General features: G+C 52.7%; 1 protein-coding gene across 4 annotated transcripts in view; it reads right to left on the bottom strand.

Annotated features, from left to right (window-relative positions):
* The window catches only part of NTNG2 (netrin G2), a 74,781-nt gene that overhangs the window by 4,803 nt on the left and 45,856 nt on the right, over nt 1-24,122 (bottom strand). The window contains exons 4-7 of one of the 4 annotated variants that reach the window (XM_023629191.2): nt 9,069-9,241; nt 5,529-5,555; nt 4,481-4,618; nt 1,119-1,193 (exon numbers count right to left, since the gene is read on the bottom strand). In XM_023629191.2, coding sequence (XP_023484959.1) covers nt 1,119-1,193; nt 4,481-4,618; nt 5,529-5,555; nt 9,069-9,241 — 413 coding nt within the window. The remainder of the gene's footprint in view (nt 1-1,118; nt 1,194-4,480; nt 4,619-5,528; nt 5,556-9,068; nt 9,242-24,122) is intronic. The other 3 variants (XM_070251987.1, XM_023629198.2, XM_023629199.2) reach the window with 3 other exon arrangements.

Genomic DNA, 24,122 nt, shown 5'->3' with positions numbered 1-24,122 from the left:
CCAGAGCAGTCTCCCTGCCCCAGCCAAAGAGTGTCCTCTACCGTCCATGGATTCCCCACTCGCAGGTGTTGCCGAGCCACGAGCACAGACAGCACCTGCCTTTCACTGCCCAGGATCCCACCGGAGCCCCAAGCCCCATCTTTGTGGGTGACCATGACACTGTCCCAGAAGCATTGCTACCTCCCTTTGGGAGTCTGTGGTGCCCTTGTCAGTCGAGGGCAGGGCTCTACCTGTGTCCATCACCAGGGAGGATGCCCGGACCCAGGGGCCTCCAGGTTGCTGGGAACCACAGACATTCACCAACTGTGGTTCAGGCTCTGGAACTGCCTGCCAGCAGAGGGCGCTCAAAGCCCTGCTCAGCGCGGCGAGCTGGCGCTGAGGGAGCTTGAGGTGTGGGGTGGGCTGCTGCCTAAGTCTGGGCATTAGGCCTACTGTCCAGGGAACAAGGTGAGCTGGGACCGGGGACAGCTTCCCTTCTTGGAGACTCAGGCAGGCCCTGTGTGCTTCCTGCGTGTGTCCATCCATGGCTACAAGCAAGCCCATGTGTGGCTCCTCCCACCGCAGTGGAAGAATGAGGCTCTTGGCTGGGGATCAGTGCCTTCCACGATGCCCCACTGCCCTCGTTTAACCAACACATCTTCCGCTTTGCCGGGCCGGTTGCTCACCCCCATCGCACCACCAAGCCTTTGCCCCCGCTGGTCCTGCCGCCTGGAATATGCTACGTTCTCCCTTCATCTACTCAGTCAACCCCTCTTCTGGGTCTGACTGCCCCCCAGCTCCTGCGGGAAGCCCGCTCTGACTCTCTCTGAGCTCTCTCACTGCCTGGGGTGTCTGGTGAATGATGGTGGCAGGAGAGAGGATTATGTTATGAGGGCAGAGTCTCCACTTGGCTCCCAAGCCCTCAGGGAGAGTGTAGGATGAAGAGGGTTCGGGTTTGGTGAGGTCACACAGGCCCTTTCTAGGCAGGTAAGAGTTGGGGTTGGGAGCAGGTAGAGCTCCCAGGCCCTGCCCCTCAGGCCCCCTCCCTCCCTCGGTCCCCACCACACACACCCGCTACCTCCACTACAGAGGGAGGGGCCTAGGGGGCTACGAAGGAGCTAAGGCCCTGCCCCCCATACCTTCTGCACTGGAGGACACCTGGGGCCAGGGGGGGCTCTTCCCGAGGGGGGCGGCTGTAGGTGGCCTGATCCACTCTTGGGGGGAAAGAAGAGAAGAAACGGAGTTATGCGAGGGGGTGGGAGTCGGGGAATCCTGGGACTGACCGAGACATCAAACTCAGACAGCCCCACACGCCCCTTATGAGAAGCAGCACTATAAGAAGCGGTTCTAACTATACTGGCCAACACAGAACTGGGTCCAAATCTACTGGAGAGGCAGCGTCTACACGAGTGCAGCCTGTGGAGGGCACAGGTGGACTTCAAGCCAGAGGGGAGTCCTTTCTTCAGTGGGACACCTGAGTCTTGGAACTTGTCCACCCTCCCTGTGTGGCCCCGGTTCCGACTGCAGGGGTGAGGTAGATGGAGTCCCGTGCCTGGACCCAGACCTCTCTGTGTTGAGTCTCTGCCCAATGGCTGTAAAGGGGGAGTGTGTTCTGGGCAAGACGTCAATGTGTCCAGAAGGGTCCTCAAAGGCTTCCTGTCAAACCCCAATCCAGGGACCGGAGCATCCTCCAACGTCTGGTGTGCCTCCCCAGTCAGCACCTTTCCTACCTCCCTACCCCCTGGTTTGGGCCCATTTTCATGGACCCCAACATGAGCCAAACCCCAGATACCACAGTGCCCATCTCCGAGAGTAGCTGGACACACCACAGGGGAGGCAGGCAGGCTGGCAAAGGCAAAGAATGGCTCTGGGCCGAATTTCAAAGGACAAACCCAAAGGGGCAGGGGAGAAATCGGATTTCTCCCCCTTCTTAAAGGGATTATGCACCATGCCGGTTGGTGGGGAAAGAAAAAGAAAATCTACCAGCTGAAAAGTGTGGGAGACTTTCCAGCTGGGAGCTGGGGGCCTTTGGACATCAAATTGACACTAATTTGGTGTTCAATGAGGAGAAGAGGCTGCTGGACCCAAATTGGCAAGGGCTTAATTAGAGCCGCAGTAAACCCGCCCCGGAGGCACTTGGCTTGGTGCCTCTCCCCCTCCACCCTCCGCGGGCCGGCCAGGGAGGGGATTAGTCTGAGCGGCCTTGCCCGCCGGCCGGCAGCCCCTCCCTGCAGACGGCGTGACCTTGGCAGGCAGGAGAGGCATCTGGGCAGGGGTTCCTGGGCCCCGCTGGACTCTGGCCAAAGAGCCTGAAGCACCTGTTGGGAGGCACCTGGAGAGACTCAGGACCTTTCTGGGGGCAGGAAAGACGCCTGGCTGGGCTCTCCTGGGACATGCTCAGGTGTGCGGGAAGAACATTCTCGCAGCACAGCGGCCTGTGTCATGTGCCAAGACCAGATGGAGGCCCCGTCTGTTCCTTTGGAGCTGTGCAAGCCAGGCCTTAAAGACAGCACCACCTCCCAGCCCCCTCCCCGAAGCCTCAGGGCGGTAGCACTGCAGGGGCTGAGTGGGCAGGTGGTGCCTGGAGTCAGCGAGCCCCGAGTTCGAGTTCAAGTCCTGCCCGTGCGCCTTGGTAACCCTGTTACCTTGAGCAGCTGCTTCTTTCTTTCTTTTTTCTTTCTAAACAGCTTTATTGAGGTGTGATTTATATACCATAAAATTTAGCTGCTTCTTCCTAAGCCTTCCTATCCTCACCTACCGGACTAGGAAAATAACAGCCCTCACCTGACCGAGCTGTGAGCGAGGACTACAACGCCAGAGTGGCTCTTAGGCCAGGGGAAGTCCACTCTCCACCACCTGGAGCCATTGTCATTGTCAGTGGGGGTCCAGGAATAATGGGAGCCCCATGCATCGGCTTCAGTTGCTAAAGAGGAGGGATGATCCCTAGAGGCAGGCTGCTCAGGTCCCCAGCTGTCCCTCTGGAACCTCCTTCTCCCCTTAATGCCCTGTACCCGGTGCTGGGCTCAGGATCAGAGCTGACCACACCCTCACTAAGTGTTTGATAGTCCAGCCTGGAGGGAGGGGGCCACCTCCTCACCATGTGGGTCCCGAGGACCTTCCTGACTCTAACCTCACCTCTTCCAGGCTCACTGCCCTGCCTCTGACTCTCTCCTTAACTCCCAGCTTCGCAGTTCGCCCTCCGCCAAATCAAGGCAGCTCTGACAATGGGTGCAATGTTCCTTGAGGGGTGTGTGTGTGTGTGTGTGCAGACAGAGAGAGAGAGAGAGCGCGTCTGGCCTCCCACCCAGACAGACCACCATTTGCAGGCAGACACAGCACCCACCACGACTATTTTTGCTCCCGTCCGCCCATCGACAGGCTCAGCAAAAAAGCACAAGTCTCAGGCGGCTGGACCAGCTCATGTCCGGAGCCTGGAATTCCCAGAGTGACCCCATCCTCCACCCCAAAGAGGATTCTTGGGCCAGGAGGCTCCCCTGAAGTCCTCGAGTGTCCTGCTAGCCCTCACCTCCTGCAAATGCCTCCGTGGAGAAGGAGGGAGAGAGAAAAAGAGCTATCTTATGCCCCTTCTGGGTCCCAGCTGGGACCAGGAAGGATTCCCCTTGGCTGCCATCTTCCTGGAACCCTCTGGAAGGTTGATTCCTTCCAGACTCCTGGCACATGCAGTGGGCAGGGTCTTACGGGACTCCCCAGGTGAGACCAGAGGGCCAGCCCAGCACTCCAAGCCTCGAAAACACACAAATCCTGCCTTTGGAGGGAAATTTGCATTAGAGAATGGGTGTTTCCCAGCCTGTCTGTAGCTGCAGACCCCTGAGTGGGGTCGCCCTGGTTGACATGGGTCAGGAAGTGGGCCCCGGCCTGGCCCTGCCCCCCACACTCAGCCCCGAAATGCCCAGCAGTCCATGTTCTAAAAACCCCGCTCAGAGGCTCAGAGGCGCCCTCCGCCTTTCTGATCTGAGGAGTCTGCCTTCTCAGCTAATCCCACACTGGCCATTCCCAGCGCTGGCTGCTGGCTGGCTGGGGGCAGAGCAGGGTGTAGGTGGCCGGGGTCAGGGGGTGGGGACGGCTGGCTCTGTGGAGCACTGAGGCAGGAGTGCTGCTGAGAGACAGGCCCCGGCCTTGAGTGAACTTCACGTGGCCTTGCTGCCACCAGGCCCCTTCCTCCTAGGTCACCCTGTCCTTTTGGCCATGGTGGTCTCAGGGCCCTCCTGAGCAGTGCCTTGGGGGGCAAGAGGAAGAACATTCCAGGAGCTTAAAGTGAGCCCTGTATCCTCTGACTGGGGCCCCGTGACAGGGGGGTTCCGATGGTCTGAAGGCCCCTGAGCCCCATGCTCTTGTGGCTCTAGGGTTCTAGCATCCTCTACTCTCCGAGCCAAGCTCTCCCCAGAGCTGACCCCCCAGCATCGCACCTCACAGACACAGGCAGAGACTCGGGAGAGAGGTGGTGAAGGGCAGGGCAGCGGGGCTGCACCTGGGCACCCACCTGTGGGCTGTGGGTTGCTGGGGGCCCTGGGGGCCCAAGCGGTGGGCATGCTGGGGGCAGGAGTGGCAGGGTCCCCCTTCACGGCCACAGTGGCCACAGGGGCTTTGGGGGCAGGGTCTTTCCGGGACCTGCTGATGCCTGGCGAGAGATGAGAGAAGCAAGAGTGGAGGAGCTGGTGGGTGAGGGGCAACACAGAGAAGCAACTAAGACCTCATGGAGTGGCTGCATCCCCCCCAGGATCCAACTTCCTTCTGGTGCCCTCTCCGTCCAGTGGTGGCCCAGCCTGGGTGGGATGGTGCCCCCAAAGAGCCCTGGGGGGGAGGGGGTGGGGAAGCAGCGCCCCCCAGAAACATTTCTGAGCTTTGGGGGTCTCTTTCCCACTGGCTGGTCCTTTCCTGCTGACTCAGACCGCGATACCCACCTAGGGTGGCGGTGCAAGGATGAAATGAGACGCCAGAGCATCCTGCTTAGCGCAGGCCTGGCGCTTCCAGCACCTGAGAGGCGGTAGCTGAAGACGACTTCAGGATGGCCTGCCAGCACCCACGCCCACCCTCTCTGCCTCCTCGCTGAGCTCCCAAGACCCCCCCCCGCTCCCTCCTCCCTCCCCCCCCTCCCCGCTTCCTCCAGTGCTCTGGGCCCAAGCCAAGCGGCTGCAGGGTGATAACTGCAGGCTGCCTGGAGGGAGGCCGGACCCCACGGTCAGGCTGCCGGGGAGCCTACCACGGGTTGGGGAGGAAGGTGACCCCCACTCTTGTCTGGTGGGAGAGGGAGGAGTGGCTAGTTCACCCAGGGGTCAAGGAGACTTTCCAAAGCAGCCCAAACCAAGAAGCTCGAGGGGGAAGCTGTGAGAGGCACGTGACTGTGACCACAAAGGAGAAGGAAGGAGGGGCGGTGTGAAGCAGCAAATGGGCACAACGAGAGGAAGGTGTGGAGAGGCCGTGGGCCCGGGGACACAGGAACGCCCCCTCTTTCCTCTCCCCATCTCTCCAGGACGTGCAAGGAGGCTCGTGCCCGCCTTCCCGGGGCGGGGACCCGGGTGCGTACTTACTGCCAATGGCGGAGCCCGCAGCGGCACCTGCAGAGAGAATAAAGGTCAGCACGCCACCGGCCACCCGCCAAGGGCTGGGGAGCCCGGGGCCTCCGCCCTGCAGACAGACGAGGGGCCGCGGGGCAGGGAGGAAACGGCGCGACTGGACCCCGAGCCTGAGCCCTCGCTGCGCGAGACTGGGAGGATCATCTCGCTGCCTGGAGGAGAGGGGCTATTAGCTCATTTTGCAGGTGGAGAAACTGAGTCTCATAGCCATGACTTACCCTCGGGGACCTGCTAAGTGCCAAACACTCTGCTGGGGGCTTCACACACACTCCTCCGATTTGGTTTTAGCCTTGGGTCCTCCAGGGAGGACAAGGAGGCGGGAGGCTGTTCTCCAGGGGATGATGGGATGTCGGGGGACACAAGGGTCACAGCTGGGGGGTCAGACTGGTTTCCTGGGGCCCTGATGGAATTTGCTACCAAAGGGAACCTTGTTGTGCTCCCATCTGGGGAAACAGAGGGACAGCCCAATAACTCACCTAAGAATAATGCCAGCGCGGCTGCCACGCTTCCTACGAGCCAGGCTCTGAGCTGAGCACGGCCCCACGGGAGAAGTTTAGTCCTCACAACAGCCCCCGGGGGGCTTATTAGGGTCCGGATTCTACAGATGAGGAAACAGGGCTCAGGGGCAAAGGACTCCTTCAAGGCCGCACAGTGGTGAGGGGCAGAGGCCTGACTCCAGCCGGCCCTCTGTCTGTGTCCAGGCCCCACGGCTGAGCAAGGCCTAAGGCCTGGTTTGACCGGGGCAAGAATCGCCACAGACCCCGAAGGGACGAGCTGGAGCTGCCTTCCCCCTCCAGGTGGTCCTGAGAAAAGCAGTGTCTGAGAAGCCTCTCAGCGCCCACTAGGCCCTCGGGGTGGCCTGTGGTGGCAGTAGGGGGACGTGTGGTGTGTGGACCTCTGGTGGGTGAGCCCTGAGGTGGGACAATCAGGGAGCCTGGGAAGACGTGCCTGTGCGACACCCCCTCCCTCCTTTACCAGCACGTCTGAGCTCCCGCTACGAGGACTCGATGAGGACAGGCAGGCACCGGTTAGACCCCGAGGACGCCATGGGAGGCCAGCCAGTTAGACCCTGAGGATGCCACGGGAGGCCAGCCTCAGGGGGCAGACGTGCTAAGGGAGGGCAGGCAGGGACACACGTAGTTCCCATGTGAGGGGGCGTGGTGAAGGCTGGGGGGCAGGAACAGAGGGACAAGGTGACCTCCAAGCTGGGCCTCGGAGGGTGAGGGAGACAGCCAGGTGAGAGTCACAGAGGGTTACAGGGGAGTGTTCCAAGTCACAGGGACGTGAAGATCCAGTCACAAGAGACACTGGGGGGCGGGCGGTTCAGGGAAGTGGACCTGGAGGGCGTTTGGATTCGGAGGTGGGAAGTGGTGGGAGCTGGCAGGGTAAGCTTATCTTACAGGTATGGGGGGCTTGACTTGTTAGGGTTTTACTCTGAGGGCGCTGGGGGGCACCGAAGGCTTTGGACAGGTGGGCACCCAGGTGAGGAAAGCCCTTTGTCTGTGGAGGGGAGGATGGCCCAGCGCAGCCCGAGGGCAGGGCGCTCCTGCAGGGACGAGATGGGGAGATGGGAGCAGGTGGGGACGGAGGGTCTGCAGGTCCAGGGCGACTCCAAGACTTGCATCCGGGCCCCTGCGTGTCCGTGCCACTTGCTGAGACAGAGACATGGAGCAGGGGCAAGGGAGGGTGAAGTTAACCAGACTCACTTCAGTCTGTGTCTCTGGGCTATTTTCTCCTGGCTGCCCCAGAGAAGGTGGGAGCCCCTGTGAGAAAGCCCCTCCAGCCTCACCCCTGCTCCCGGGTATTCCAGGAGAAACCCCTCCTTCCTGCGGTTTGGGGGCCTCGCAGACAGTTCCTGGGGATCCTCGGGAAGCAGGGAGCGGGGGCGGCTCCTGGAGCTCCCCTGAACAAGGAGGCCTTGGCCGCCCCTGTGGGATGGAGGGGAGGAGAGGTTTCAGAGGCAAAGGTGTGGGTGGCCCAGCCTGTCTGTCCGTTGCTGGTTAGACAGAGGGTTGCCTTCAGCCCGGGGCCCCACAGTGTGTGACCTGTAGGTAGGAGCCTCAATCTGTGGCTGCCTGGAGACCTCTGAGGACCCTTCCAGGAGGAATGGGACACAGAGAGAACGGAGAGGAGGTGAGGAGGAGAGAGGGGAGGGGGGAGGCCAGCGAGATGGATGAGGGGAGTAAGACTGTGAATCAGAGAGGGAGGTGACATCGACTAAAGAAAGGGTTCAAGAGCTGGCTCATGCAATAAAGAGACAGGTCGGGCACCTGGCAGGAGGGAGCAGGCGGGGTGGCTGTCAGTGCCCAGAGCTCTCTGTCCCTTTGAAGGCCGCGAGTGCGGTGCGTGCCTGGCAAGTCACCCCTTCAAAGGGCTGTCGCGCCTCGGGCCAGCACTCGCCCGACAAGCCTGTCACGGCCTCGCTGTGAAGCTTTCAGCTTTGATCAGACTAAAGTCGCATAAATCTTTCACGTCGGTGGAGGGAGGGAGGGTGCCGATGGAGGGGCTCCTGCGAGTATGCCCAGGCGGATGGGCCGGCCCCGTGCCGAAGGCCACCGCCCAGCCCTGCCTTTGGAACTAGGTCCAGTGACTGGCACATGACCCGCTGTTAAACCTGAGAGAGCACTGAGGGCTGCTGGGCCTCAGTTTGCTCATCTGGAGAATGGGCTAATAATAATACCACCCCTCAGGGTTGTTGTGAGGGCTAAGTGAGAAGCTGTTGCTGAAGTGCACGGGCGGCCTCTTTGTCGAAGCGCTTGGCGGATGTCAGACATCAGTAAAGCCACTAGGGGGTGGTCCGGGAGAGCTCAGGGGCTCCTTGGGATTCGTGATTTCATAGAGACACCCGTGGACCATGCGGGGGCCCCCACGAGCGGGAGGTGTTCGTGATGCTGGTGTGTGTGGGTGAACCCCGAGGAGCGCTTCCCTGTGCAGAAAGTGAGGGCCAGGACCTCGGAGGACCCCTCTGGAAAGTGGGATCATAGGAGACCTGCTTCCAGGGGCCACTCTGCGGGTTGAGGGGGTGGTGACCATGCAGCACTTGGCATCGTGCAGCCGGTTGTCAATGCCCCACAAATGCTGGTTATGGGGGACGGTGCTGATCACACTCAGCCTGGAGTGAGGGCTCCTCCCTGCCACCCTGCAGCCTTCTCTCCAGCGTCAGGGTCAAGAAGGGGAAGGACAGCAGGAAAGATGCTGAGCAGCTCACCTCGGGTTCCCACGGGCCAGGCCAGAGGGCGGCTTAGGGGTCAGCAGGATGCAGGTGTGCTAGAGGGTCTTGATTACAAGAGGTGTGTGGGTGCATGTGTGTGCATGCATTTGTGTGTATATGTGCATGTGCACGTGTGTGCATGCATGCTTGTGTGTGCACGTGTGCTTGTATGTTTGTGTGCGCATGTTCGTTCATGTATGCGTGTGTGTGATCCACAGCTCCTGGGGTCGAAGGGCGGGGACCACAGCGGCCAGGGCCGCAGTCGCCCCTTGGCTGGTACGTACAGGCGTTGGGAGAGCCGTGGGGCAGCGGCAGGTAGGAGCCGGCCCGCCAGGACCGGGTGCGGAAGTTCTTCTTGCACTTGCCACAGTCGGGACCGGTGGTGTTGTGTTCACACTCGCACTGCAGGCTGCCCTCGCGCACGGAGCACAGGTTGGCGTGCAGGTTGCACTTGCACCTGGGGGGATATGGGGTGGACAGACGTCAGCAAACTCACGGCAGGCCTGCCAGGCCCCTGGGAAAAGGCGAGCCCTACCAGGAGGGGCAGGGGAAGCTTTTGGGACTGGCCTGGAGGGGACTCTGGAGGCCACCAGTCCAACCTGCCACGATTTTCCTTCGAACAAAGAAAGTCCCCAATTCGCCTCCTGTTGAGGGAACACCACCATCTCCAGTCCTTTCCCAGCATGAAGGCTGCCCTGGCCACTGCTGCTGGGCTGCTGTCCTCTTTGATGGTGGTTTCAAGGGTTTCTTACAGCTCGGTCGGGGTGGGGTGACAAGATGCCCTTGTCCCAGATGCTGTATTTTTAGTAACGCAACTTCTGATCACCTTCGCTCTTGACCGAGGTGGGCTGACAGGTAGCAAGAGGCGCTCACCAGCCTCTGGTCGTGTAGCCGTGGACCCGGCCCCAGGCCGCACCTCTGCTCTCAGCCGTGGCCCACACCCACGCCCACGAGGGAGGGGAGAAAGAACTCCGACTCCCGAACTCCTGTCAGTTCACCCATACATGTATTATTCATTCATTCATTCAAATATTTATAGGCAACTCATTATTCTGAAAACCGGTAGATGAAGGGAAAGAAGCAAGCATTTGTCCCGCCCGTCTTAGATAAGCTGTACCTCCGGGGAGCCGACAGTGGATGAGGGGATGTTTCTTTTTATAGAAATGTTCCAGCTCATAGTGGAAGAAGAAATCAAAGAATTAGAAGGTTGCCACTTAGCAGCCCCTACTGAGTGAACGGCTCTAGGCAACTGAGTATTCACAGCCTGGAACGTCACAGAGAGGGACCACAGAGAGAAGCCGCCCCCTAGGATGCGCCCCATCCTGAAGCAGTCTTGGCAGAACAAGTTGAACCTGAATCTGATCGAGACTCAGGATGCAGCTACAAATTTACAGGAAATACAGAGGACAGGGAAACATACTAAAGAGCAACAGGGGGATGCCATCGGCAAAACCAGACTGAGGGACACTCCAGAAGTGATGACCTGGTTTCTTTAATAGATGAATTGCAAGGGGCAAAAACTGATGGGGAAGGAGGGACCTAGATCAAGGGACACCTCCCAGGTATTGCAGGGTGTAGACCTCACCTGGATCTGGATTCAAACAACCTCTAAACTCAGATCCACAAATGAAATGCACATTAGTGAGAAGACAGCTGGAAATCTGAACACTGACTATATTAGATGATATCAAATGAATGTTTCTTAGGTGCAATGATGGTATTGTGGTTCTGTTTTTAAAAGTCCTCATCTTTTAGAGGTACACACTGAAATATTTACAGATGCAATTATCTGATGTCTGAGATTGGCTTCAGAATAACACAGCCAGGGGGCACATGGGCAGAGACACGGACGGACAAAAAGGGCCCCGGGCTGATAATGCGAAGCTGGGTGACAGGTATATGGCAGTTTACTACAGGAGATTCTGTTTTTGCATGCATGTTGGAAATTCTCCATAATAAAAAGTTAAAGAGAGGGAGAGAGCTCTATATTCTGATACAGGAAGATTTCCAAGATATATTGTCAATATTTGTAAAAAGCAAATTGCAGAATAACATGTTTAGTAGAATCCTATTTTTATTAAAATATGCAAGGACAGATGTTTCTAGGGCACCTGTTATATGCCAGGCTGTGAGCTGGGAACGGTGAGCATAACGTCAACAAAGCAGATGGGGTCCCTGCTCTGACGGAGTACAGGGTCTAACAGGGAGAAGATTATGAAAATCAGGGAGTGAGGGAGGGGAGGGGGGGCGAATAGAGGGAGCACAGGGCATTTTCAGGGCAGTGAAGCCATTCTGTATGATACCGTCATGGTGGATACATGACATTATGCATTTGTCAAAACCTGCAGAGTGTACAACACCAAGAGTGAACCCTAATGTCCACTATGGACTTTAGTTAATAATAACAACGTTTCAACGTTGGTTCATCCACTGTAACAAATGCACCACACTAATACAAGACGTTAATAATAGGGGGAACTGTGTGCAGGCAAATGGGGAGTGTTAGGAACTCTCTGTACAATCTGCTCAATTTTCTGTCAACCTAAAACCTAAAAACTAATAAAGACTATTAATTTAAAAATAACCATGCAAATTTTTAATGCCCATTGTCTTGGGTGCTCAAGTGTTACAGAAGGAGAGGGTATCATGGGAATCCTCACTTGGTCTGGGGGTCTAGGATAGGTTCCAGGAAGAATAGTTTTGGATTTTTTTGCTGAGGAAGATTCGCCCTGAGCTAACATCCATGCCAATCTTCCTCCACTTTGTATGTGGGTCACCTCCACAGCACGGCTGACAAGTGGTGTAGGTCTGTGCCCAGGATCCAAACCCGCGAACCTGGGCTTACCGAAGCAGAGCATGCGGAACTTAACCGCTATGCCACAGGGCCAGCCCCAACAGTTCTAAACTAAGACCTGAAGGAGGATCAAAGTTACTCAGGCAAGGAGGGGAGAACCTTCTGGAAGGATGCAAGAGCATGAGGAAAGACACTGGGGCTGAGAAGGCCCAACCTGTGAGGCCTGTGAGGCCAAGAGGGTAGGAGACTGTGACACAGGCTGGATTTTATTCTTCGAGTGACAGAAGCCGTTGGAAGGTTGGCAGTGTCCCACACGGGCTCACAGGTCATACTGCTGTGGCCGCTCCAGGGAGACGGTTTGTCGGGGGGGACGAGAGCCGGGGTAAGGAGATCAGTGAGAAAGCTGTGCCCCGGCGGCAACGAGGACAGTGGCCTGGACCAGGGTGAGGACACCTACGGCACCAGGGACGGCTTGGGGTTTATGTGGCAATTCCCCTCGCTGCCCCCATCATCTCAGAGACTGTTTCCCGGAAGCCGAACCACACTTCTTCTCTAAAGCTCTTCCTCTTCCTTCATCCCCCCCTCCTCTCTCCCACACCACACTCCTCAAATCACCCCTTCGCCTCTGCTGATCCACCCGCAGGCTGAACACTGAACGCCCTGCCTCTCCCCTCCTCATTCATCAGTCCTGCCAGACCCTTCATCCTGGCTCCCGCTGCCTCGCCTCCTGCCCGCTTTGCCTCCATCCGACTGGAGCTCCACTGTGGGGCCAGCCTGCCAGGGCAACACCCCGAGTGGGGAACCTGGTTGCCCTGGTTTCTACCAGCCCTGCAGCTCCGAGTTAACCCACCCCTGCAGGCTTCATGATTGCCAGGGTGGCCTTCCTTCTCACACTTTCTCTGCCCTCAAATTATCCTGCAGAACGATTAAGGAAATTGAGGTACATCTAGGTTACGGAGTATTTTAGGGCTATTAAGTACTTTGTCATCAAAGGCTACTTGAAGCCACGGGGTATAGTCCTCATATGAATGAAAGAGACCACACTTACGAATGCTTACTGCGTGCCAATGGGCGTCTCATTCCACCCTCTAACGACCACGAGAGCTGGTACTATTGTCACCTTCATTTTACAGAGGAGGAAATAGAGCCTCAGAGAGGGTAAGTATCTTGCCCAGAGTCACAGGGCTGCCCAAGAATGTGCCTGGGACTGGAACTCAGAGATGTCTGACTCCAGAGTCCGACAGGCTAACAGGGGATAGAATACGGATTGTAAAAAGTAGGTACCAAATCATGTGTATGGTAGCGTTGTGGACAGACTTGTGTCCCCGCAGATTCAAATATTGAAGCCCCAGCCCCCAGTGTGACTTTATTTGGAGACAGGGCCTTCTGAGAGGCAATTAAGGTTAAACAAGGTCATGGCTGGGGCCCTAACCTGGTAGGGCTGGTGGCCGTATAAGAAGAGGAGGAGACCCTGGAGTTCTCTCTTCACCACGGGAGGACATGGTGAGAAGTCAGCCGGCTGCAAGCCAGGAGGAGCCCTCAGCAGAGCCGCCCCTGGCAGCACCGTGACCTTGGCCTTCCGGCCTCCGTAACCGCGAGAGAATAATGCCTGCTGTTCAAGCCTCCAGTTGGACATTCAGCTACGGCAGCCCGAGCAGACTGTTACAGGAGGCTTCGGATTATGTTTAAAAACCATTTACCTATACCCCAAACACCTATGGGAAACACATCCAGGGACTCCGGTGGCTGTCGTGGGCTGGGAGGGGGTGGGGTTAGAAATGATTTCCACTCTCTTCCTCGTCACTTTGCCTGTTTCCTGCGTTCTCTCCAGTGAGCAGGTGTTCCCTTTAGAAGCAGATGACGAATGTTACTTGAGAACAGGCCAGGCTGGGGAGGGTGGCTGGCTCCTGACCTCACGCACACCTTCCCTCCCAGGAGGGGCACCGGGGCCTTCAGGCCGGGGGCACGGGGCGGGGGGCTGTTTGGGAAACCACTGCTCCACCATCCACTGTTCATGTGTCAATTCCCGGCTCAGAGCATGTCTCTTGAATTCTCTGGAACAGAATTCTGCTGCAGAGCAGAGGCCCTGTCCAAGGGCATTAGCCAGTGCTGAAGGCTATTTTTTTTTTATTAAGGTTATGAAAGTTAACATCCTTGTGAAGTTACAGTTGTACATCATTATTAGTCATGTTGTAGGTGCACCACTTCACCCCTAGTGCCCTCCCCCCAGCCCCCTTTCCCCTGGCAACCACCGATCAGTTCTCTTTGTCCATATGTTAACTACCACCTATGAGTGGAGTCATACAGAGTTCGTCTTTCTCTGTCTGGCTTATTTCACTCAACATAATACCCTCAAGGTCTATCCATGCTGTTGTGAATGGGACGACTTTGTCCTTTTTTACGGCTGAGTAGTATTCCATTGTATATATATACCACATCTTCTTTATCCAATCATCAGTTGCTGGGCACTTAGGTTGGTTCCATGACTTGGCTATTGTGAACAATGCTGTGATGAACATAGGGGTGCATGGGACTTTTGGAATTGCTGATTTCAGGTTCTTAGGATAGATACCCAGTAGTGGGATGGCTGGGTCATAAGGTATTTCTATTCTTAACTTTTTGAGGAATCTCTGTACTGTTTTCCATAGTGGCTGCACCAGTTTGCATTCCCACCAACAGTGTATGAGGGTTCCCTTTTCTCCACAGCCTCTCAACATTTGTCACTCTTGGTTTTGGATATTTTTGCCATTCTAACAGGTGTAAGGTGATATCTTAGTGTAGTTTTGATTTGCATTTCCCTGATGATTAGTGATGATGAGCATCTTTTCATGTGTCTATTGGCCATCCGTATATCTTCCTTGGAGAAATGTCTGTTCATGTCCGCTGCCCGTTTTGTAATTGGGTTGTTTGATTTTTTATTGTTGAGTTGTGTGAGTTCTTTGTATATTATGGAGATTAACCCTTTGTCGGATAAATAACTTGTGAATATTTTTTCCCAATTAGTGGGCTGTTTTTTTGTTTCAGTCCTGTTTTCCCTTGCCTTGAAGAAGCTCTTTAATCTGATGAAGTCCCATTTGTTATTCTTTCTATTGTTTCCCTCATGTGAGGGGTTATGGTGTCCGAAAAGATTCTTTTGAAGCTGATGTCAAAGAGTGTACTGCCGATATTCTCTTCTAGAAGACTTATTGTTTCAGGCCTAATCTTTAGGTCTTTGATCCATTTTGAGTTTATTTTAGTAAATGGTGAAAAAGAATGGTTGATTTTCATTCTTTTACATGTGGCTGTCCAGTTTTCCCAGCACAATTTGTTGAAGAGACTTTCCTCCATTGTAGGCCCTCAGGTCCTTTGTCAAAGATTAGCTGTCCATAGATGTGTGGTTTCATTTCTGGGCTTTCAGTTCTGTTCCATTGATCTGTGCATCTGTTTTTGTACCAGTACCATGCTGTTTTGATTACTGTAGCTTTGTAGTATGTTTTGAAGTCAGGGATTGTGATGCCTCCAGCTTTGTTCTTCTTTCTCAGGATTGCTTTAGCAATTCGCGGTCTTTTGTTGCCCCATATGAATTTTAGGATTCTTAGTTCAATTTCTGTAAAGAATGACATTGGAATTCTGATTTGGATTGCGTTGAATCTGTAGATTGCTTTAGGTAGTATGGACATTTTAACTATGCTTATTCTTCCAATCCGTGTGCATGGAATGTCTTTCCATCTCTTTATGTCATCGTTGATTCTTTCAAGAAGGTCTTGTAGTTTTCGTTGTATAGGTCTTTCACTTCCTTGGTTAAATTTACCCCAAGGTATTTTATTCTTTTTGTTGTGATCGTGAATGGGATTGAGTTCTTGAGATCTTTTTCTGTTAGTTCATTGTTAGTGTATAGAAATGCTACTGATTTATGTATGTTGATTTTATACCCTGCAACTTTGCTGTAGCTGTTGATTGTTTCTAATAGTTTTTCTATGGATTCTTTGGGGTTTTCTATATATAAGATCATGTCGTCTGCAAACAGCGAGAGTTTTACTTCTTCGTTGCCTATTTGGATTCCTTTTATTTCTTTTTCCTGCCGAATTGCTCTGGCCAAAACCTCCAGTACTATGTTGAATAAGAGTGGTGAAAGTGGGCACCCTTGTCTTGTTCCTGTTCTGAGAGGGATGGGTTTCAGTTTTTGTCCGTTGAGTATGATGTTGGCTGTGGGTTTGTCATATATGGCCTTTATTATGTTGAGGTACTTTCCTTCTATACCTATTTTATTGAGGGTTTTTATCATAAATGGATGCTGGATCTTGTCGAATAGATGCTTTCTCTGCATCTATTGAGATGATCATGTGGTTTTTGTTTCTCATTTTGTTAATGTAGTGAATCACGTTGATTGACTTGCGGATGTTGAACCATCCCTGTGTCCCTGGTATAAATCCCACTTCATCATGATGTGTAATCTTTTTGATATATTGCTGTATTTGGTTTGCCAAAATTTTGTTGAGGATTTTTGCATCTATGTTCATCAGTGATATTGGCCTGTAGTTTTCCTTCTTTGTGTTGTCCTTGTCTGGTTTTGGGATTAGGGTGATGTTGGATTCATAGAATGTGTTAGGGAGTGCTCCATCTTCCTCTATTTTCTGGAATACTTTGAGAAGGATAGGTATTAAATCTTCTTTGAATGTTTGGTAGAATTCTCCAGAGAAGCCATCTGGTCCTGGACTCTTATTTTTGGGGAGGTTTTTGATTACTGTTTCCATTTCTCTACTTGTGATTGGCCTATTCAGATTCTCTATTTCTTCCTGCTTCAGTTTGGGTAGGTTGCAAGAGTCTAGGAATTTATCCATTTCTTCTAGGTTGTTCAATTTGTTGGCATATAGTTTTTCATAGTATTCTCTTATGATCCTTTGTATTTCTTCAGTATCTGTTGTGATTTCTCCTCTCTCGTTTCTAATTTTATTTATTTGAGACTTCTCTCTTTTTTTTTTAGTGAGTCTGGCTAAGGGTTTGTCGATTTTGTTAATTTTTTCAAAGAACCAACTCTTTGTTTCATTGATCCTTTCTACTGTCTTTTTTGTTTCAATATCATTTATTTCTGCTCTAATTTTTATTATTTCCCTCCTTCTACTGACTCTGGGCTTTGTTTGTTCTTCTTTTTCTAATTCTGTTAGGTGTCGTTTGAGGTTGTTTATGTAAAATTTTTCTTGTTTATTGAGGTGAGCCTGTATTGCAATGAATTTCCCTCTTAGGACTGCCTTTGCTGCATCCCAAATCATGTAGTACGGTGTGTTTTCATTTTCATTTGTCTCCAGATAATATTTGATTTATTCTTTAATTTCTTCAATAATCCATTGTTTGTTCAGCAGCATGTTGTTTAGTCTCCACATTTTTGCCCCTTTCCCAGCTTTATTCTTGTAGCTCATTTCTAGTTTCATAGCATTCTGATCAGAAAAGATGCTTGATGTTATTTCAACCCTCTTGAACTTATTGATGCTTGCTTTGTTTCCCAAGATATGGTCTATCCTTGAGAATGTTCCATGCACGCTTGAGAAGAATGTGTAACCTGCTGTTTTTGGATGAAATGTCCTATATATATCTATTAGGTTCATCTGATCTAATTTTTCATTTAATTCTATTATTTCCTTGTTGATTTTCTGTCTGGATGATCTGTCCATTGGTGTTAATGGGGTGTTGAGGTCCCCTACTATTATTGTATTGCTGTTGATGTCTCCTTTTAGTTTTGTTAATAGTTCCTTTATGAATTTTGGTGCTCCTGTGTTAGGTGCGTATATATTTATAAGTGTTATGTCATCTTGGTGGAGTGTTCCTTTTATCATTATATACTGCCCTTCTTTGTCTTTCTTTATCTGTTTTGCTTTGAAGACTACTTTGATATAAGTATGGCAACACCTGCTTTCTTTTGTTCATTGTTAGCTTGGAGTATTGTCTTCCATCCCTTCACTTTGAGTCTGTGTTTGTCTTTGGGGCTGAGGTGTGTTCCCTGGAGGCAGCATATTGTTGGATCTTGTTCTTTGATCCATCCTGCCACTCTGTGCCTTTTGATTGGAGAGTTCAATCCATTCACGTTTAGAGTGATTATTGAAACGTGGGGGCCTACTGTTGCCATTTTATCACTTTTTTTCTGGTTCTTTTGCATTTTGTCCTGATGGAGAGCTGTTACTTTGTGTTATTGTCCTTCTGCTTATCTCCTTTGTTCTGGATTTTGTAGCCCCTTTTTTTGATTTTTTTTTCCTTTTTTTGATTTTTCAGGAATGAGGTTCTTCCTGTGCATTTCTTGAAGACAAGGTTTTGTGGCGATGAACTCCCTTAACTTTTGTTTATCTGGGAAAGTTTTTATTTCTCCATCGTATTTGAAGGATATTTTCGCTGGGTAGAGTATTCTTGGCTGCAGGTTTTTGTCCTTCAGAGTTTTGAATATTTCATTCCAATCTCTTCTAGCCTGTAAGGTCTCTGCTGAGAAATCTGCTGATAGCCTTATGGGGTTTCCTTTGTAAGTTATTTTCTTCTGCCTGGCTGCCCTTAGTATTTTCTCTTTGTCATTGACTTTTGCTAGTTTCACTACTATATGCCTTGGGGTTGGTCTTCTTGCATTAATAAAGTTTGGAGATTTATTGGCTTCTGTCACACGAAGTTCCATCTCATTTCCCAAGTTTTGAAAGTTCTCAGCTATTATTTCTTTGAACAGGCCTTCTGCCCCCTTCTCCTTCTCTTCTCCCTCTGGGATAACTATAATCCTTATGTTGCATCTCCTAATTGAGTCGGATAATTCTTGGAGAGTTTCTTCATTTCTTTTTAGTCTTAGTTCTCTCTCCTCCTCTGTCTGCAGTATTTCTATATTCCTATCCTCCAAATTGCTAATTCTGTCTTCCATATTATCGACCCTAGTGTTCAGAGAGTCCAGATTTTTCTTAATCTCCTCCATTGTGTTCTTCATCTCCAGTATTTCTAATTGGTTCTTCTTTATAGTGTCAAGCTCTTTTCTGATATAGCTCCTGAACTCATTGAGTTGTCTATCTGAATTCTCTTTTAACTCGTTGAGTTTTTTAATAACGGCAGTTTTGAAATCATTGTCATTTAGGTTATAGATTTCATTGTCTTTAGGATTGTTTTCTGGGTGCTTATCATTTTCCTTCTGTTCTGGAGATTTAATATATTTTTTCATACTGCTTGATGGCATGGATTTGTGCCTCTGCATAGAGATAGAGTTTAGTCACTGCTTCCACTTGTTGCGACTGGTGTGTGTGTGGGGGCAGCTGTTTAGACTGCCCCAACCAGGAACCCTGTCAGCTGTTACTGACTGGACCTGGAGCCCTCCTCGTAGTCACAGTGGTCCTGTGGGGTCCCTCGTCGGTTGTGGGGGCAATCACAAGGGGGTCTCAGGCTGCTGGTGCCTACTGTTGCAGCCCACTTAGATGTACTCCCTCCTTGTGGTCTGCAGTGGTGTTGTGGGCTTTCCCAGCAGCCAGGAGCAGGATCACCTATAATCACCACTTTGTCCCTAACAGAGCCCACAAGATCACACTTGTCCACTATAGGTCCCAGCAGAGCTATGGGTATCTTCTGCAGTCTGTTGTTAGCTCACCTAGCTGTGCTGCTCTTGACCCAGGGCCTTCCCGCCTTGTGATTGCCAGTCGGGACCTCTCCACTAGTGCTGTGCAGAGGCTTTCGCTGAGGCTGCTATAAGAACCTGGAGATCCCCCCTGGGCTATGTAGCCATTTCACCGGAGCTCCATTCTGCCCCACTCCACTCTCATGGGATCTCTGGGAGCCCCTTGCCTCGTCTGGGACATGGCCAGAGTCCGTGGGCCTATGAGCTGCTGCCTTGTGGGGAATTCTGCTCTAGGGAGCTTCCTGGTGTTCCGAATGCTGGGTGGGGCCTCCCTGCCAATGGCGAGCAGAGGCCCTCCCTGCTGGGGGTTGCGGGACCCCAGAGCATCCTCCCGGGCCGCAGAGCTGGGTGTTGGAGCTCCACCCAGTCCCCAAGCACGCCCATGGGAAGTCCGGGCACCCCCTGCACCGATCCGTGCGCTGGAGACGTGGGCCCAGCAGCAGCTGGTGGTCTGGTGCAGTGCCAGGGAATCCGCCCACCGGGAGCTTCCCTTTCTTGTGGATTCTGGGAAGAGCCTCCCAGCTAATGGCAAGCAGAGGCTGTCCCTTCCAGGGGGAGTGGGGGGGGGGAGTTGCAGGACCCCAGAGCCTTCCCCTGAGCCGCAGAGCCGGGTGCTGGAGCTCCAACCCTGTACCCAAGCACATCCACGGGAAGTCCGGGCGCCCCCTACACTGACCCATGCACCGGAGACCGTGGGCCCAGCAGCAGCTTGCGGTCTGGAGCCGCCCCGGGGAATCCGCCCACCAGGAGTGAAGGCTGTTATTTTAATCCCACTTCCCTTCCAGCCTGGACACTGGGCCTGTCAGAGCGTCACTGCAACACAGAGCTGAAACAAACAGAGCATGGACACGCCTGTTCTCGCCTTCTCTGTGGCTCCAGTCCAAGAGCACACAGGTGTTGTGGGTCCACTATGTGCGCGGCTCTTGGAAAGAGCAGAGGAGGGTGGACAGGCACCTGTTGGCACTGGGGACACTTCTTCCTGGGGAACATTAAGACCTCAGAGATGTTCCTTCGCCAAGAAGGGTCCTGTGCTTAAACCTTATTGGCCAATGCATATGACGCTCTCCAAACGCCCTCACACCCTGCTCCCTGACCTCCCCTGCTACATCCAGCAGCACAGTGCACAGTAGCATTTTAAAAGCTCTGACAAGTCCTGCAGGAAAGAGACCTGTCTGACTTTGTCTAATGAAAGTTTGGTGGCAAAATATATTTGACCTCAGAAGGTTTTATTTATTTTTTTCTTCTCAATTCCTATTTAACATCCCACTGAGCAAGCTGGAGAGGAACACCCCAGCTGTGTGGAAGCAGGAATGTACTCCGTGCCTCTGGCCTGAGGACGGGATATTTTTAGATATCAGCTACATGAAGAAAAGATTGCCATCTCGACTTTGGGTGATAGCATTGACCTTGGCTTGTTAAAAATGTGGAAAAGACCAGCCGAATCTGAGAAGCATCTTGTAATGATGATCGTAGGGAGTCATGGAATGTCAGAGCTGGACAGGCCTGCGTGGCACAGGTCGGGAAGAAGCTGCCCAAGGTCATGCAGTTGGTTACTCCTGACCCGGGCTCTGCCCTGGCCGCACGCTGGCCAGCCCCTCCCACCAGCCTCATCTCCCAGAGCGGGTCTTGGTTTCTCCACCCTCCCTGGCTGAGCCCCGGAAGGAGCGTGGACTCTTCTACCAAGGAGAGACGAAGCTCCCGGATGGGCAGGGCTGCCAGGAGCAGCCCCCGTGGTGAGGGGGGAGCCTCGCCAGGGCTGGAACAGAGCAGAACCCAGTCCACGGAGGGGCTTCTCGCACTTCCTAACTTTTGCAGGAAGCTCTGGGTGATGCTGCCTCTGTGTGTGTGTGTGTGTGTGTGTGTGTGGTGTTTGTGCCTGAGGCTTGACCTTTCTGGCTCTCTTTGTAGCCTTTTCTCTATGTCTTTCCCTGTCTCTGTGTCTCTCTCTCCCTGTCTCTGTCTCACATGTGTTCTGATCTTGCTTTCCTCTGGAACTTTGCACATGCTGTTCCCTCTGCCTGGAATATGCTGCCAGGCTCCGCCCCCTTCTCCTAAAGCTAACGGAAGTGTCAGGTCTGCAGGGAGGCCTCCCAATCCCTGCCTCCAACCAGCCCCTGCCACCCTCTCCCTCATCGCTCTCCCTCATCCCTCATCGCTCTCCCTCATCGCTCTCCCTCATCCCTCTCCCTCATCCCTCTCCCTCATCCTTCATCTCTGTCCCTCATCCCTCATCCCTCTTCCTCATCCTTCATCCCTGTCCCTCGTCCCTCATCTCTCTCCCTCATCCCTCTCCCTCGTCCCTCATCCCTCATCCCTCTCCCTCATCCCTCTCCCTCGTCCCTCATCCCTCTCCCTCATCCCTCTCCCTCGTCCCTCATCCCTCATCCCTCTCCCTCATCCCTCTCCCTCGTCCCTCATCCCTCATCCCTGTCCCTCGTCCCTCATCTCTCTCCCTCATCCCTCTCCCTCATCCTTCATCTCTGTCCCTCATCCCTCATCCCTCTCCTTCATCCCTCTTCCTCATCCTTCATCCCTGTCCCTCGACCCTCATCTCTCTCCCTCATCGCTCTCCCTCGTCCCTCATCCCTCTCCCTCATCCCTCTCCCTCGTCCCTCGTCCCTCATCCCTCTCCCTCATCCCTCATCCCTGTCCCTCATCCCTCATCTCTCTCCCTCATCCCTCTCCCTCGTCCCTCATCCCTCATCCCTCTCCCTCGTCCCTCATCCGTCTCCCTCATCCCTCTCCCTCGTCCCTCATCCGTCTCCCTCATCCCTCTCCCTCGTCCCTCATCCCTCATCTCTCTCCCTCATCCCTCTTCCTCATCCTTCATCCCTGTCCCTCGTCCCTCATCTCTCTCCCTCATCCCTCTCCCTCGTCCCTCATCCCTCATCCCTCTCCCTCATCCCTCTCCCTCGTCCCTCGTCCCTCATCCCTCTCCCTCATCCCTCATCCCTGTCCCTCATCCCTCATCTCTCTCCCTCATCCCTCTCCCTCGTCCCTCATCCCTCATCCCTCATCCCTCTCCCTCGTCCCTCATCCGTCTCCCTCATCCCTCTCCCTCGTCCCTCTCCCTCATCTCTCGTCCCTCTCCCTCATCCCTCATTCCTCTTCCTCATCCCTCTCCCTCGTCCCTCATCCCTCTCCCTCATCTCTCTCCCTCATCCCTCATCCCTCTCCCTCATCCCTTTCCCTTGTCCCTCATCCCTCTCCCCTCTCCCTCATCCCTTTCCCTTGTCCCTCATCCCTCTCCCTCTCCCTCATCCCTCTCCCTCATCCCTTTCCCCTGTCCCTCATCCCTCTCCCCTCTCCCTCATCCCTTTCCCCTGTCCCTCATCCCTCTCCCTCTCCCTCATCCCTCATTCCTCTTCCTCATCCCTCTCCCTCGTCCCTCATCCCTCTCCCCTCTCCCTCATCCTTCATCCCTCATTCCTTCCCCTCATCCCTCATCCTGGAAATCAGCATCGTCTCCCCAGGTAGGGTACAGAGATGACTGGGGAGGTGCATGCATGAAGTATGAAACAGTTTGATGGTTATTATTTATTTTTGAGTACACAGTATTTTTTTCAAGTGACAAAGTCATCAAGCCTGGGATCTTAAAAATATTATTGCCTAGGTAAGGCCAAATTTTAAAAGTATATTAATTTAAAGAAATTATTAAGTAAATAAATAATATGAGATGTCCTCATGCAAAAGAATGAATCAGAACCCTACCTCACACCTTAACAAAACTAACTCAAAATGGACCAAAGACCTACGTGTAAGAGCTAAAACCAGAAAACTCTGACAAGGAGACAGAGGGTAAATCTTCATGACATTGAGCTAAGCAGTGGTTTCTTACACACGACACCCAAAGCACAAGGAACAGAAAAAAAAAAACAGATAAACTGGACATCATCAAAATTAAATGCTTTCGTGTTTCAGAGGACACCATCAAGAAAGTGAAAAGATGGGGCTGGCCCCGTGGCCGAGTGGTTAAGTTCGCGCTCTCCGCTGCAGGCGGCCCAGTGTTTCGTTGGTTCGAATCCTGGGCGCGGACATGACACTGCTCATCAAACCACGCTGAGGCGGCGTCCCACATACCACAACTAGAAGGACCCACAACGAAGAATATACAACTATGTACTGGGGGGGCTTTGGGGAGAAAAAGGAAAAAATAAAATCTTAAAAAAAAAAAAAAAAAAAAAGAAAGTGAAAAGATGTCCCACAGAAGGGGAGAAGAATTTTGCAAATTATCTCTCTGATAAGAGACTTATATCTAGAATACAATGAACTCTTACAACTCAATGATAAAAAGACGACTCAATCTTTTTAAAATGGGGAAAGGATCTCAATAGACATTTCTCCAAACCAGATACACAAGTGGCCAAGAAGCACGAGAAGACGCTCGACAGCGTTAACTGTCCAAGAAATGCACATCGAAACCACGGGGAGATACCACTGCACACCCTTAGGACGGCTCTCATCGAAAACACAGACAACAACAAGTGTTGGTGAGGATGTGGAGAATCGAAACCCTCACACACTGCTGGGGGGAAGGGAAAACGGGCAGCTGCTTCAGAAGGCAGGCTGGCAGGTCCTCAAAAGGTGAAACAGAGTCAGCACATGACCCAGCAATTCTGCTCCTAGGTGTGTACCCAAGAGACATGAAAATGTGTCCAAATAAAAATGTGAACTTCGGCGTTCACAGCAGTGTTATTCCTAAGAGCCAAATGGTGGAAACAAGCCAAATGTCCATCAACAGAGAAACAAAATATGCTCTATACATACAATGGAATACCACTGAGTCATAAGAAGGAATGAAGTCCTGTTATGCTACAACATGGACCAACCTTGAGAACATTGTGCTAAGTTCAAGAAGCCAGACACATGAAAGGCCACGTAACGTGGGATGCCATTTGTATGAAATGTCCAGAAGAGGCGAATCCACAGACAGGAGGTGGC

This window comes from Equus caballus, chromosome 25, assembly GCF_041296265.1.
Source record: "Equus caballus isolate H_3958 breed thoroughbred chromosome 25, TB-T2T, whole genome shotgun sequence".
Classification (NCBI taxonomy): domain Eukaryota; kingdom Metazoa; phylum Chordata; class Mammalia; order Perissodactyla; family Equidae; genus Equus; species Equus caballus.
Note: the sequence above shows the minus strand (reverse complement) of the source record. Positions and strands in the feature narration are given on the sequence as shown.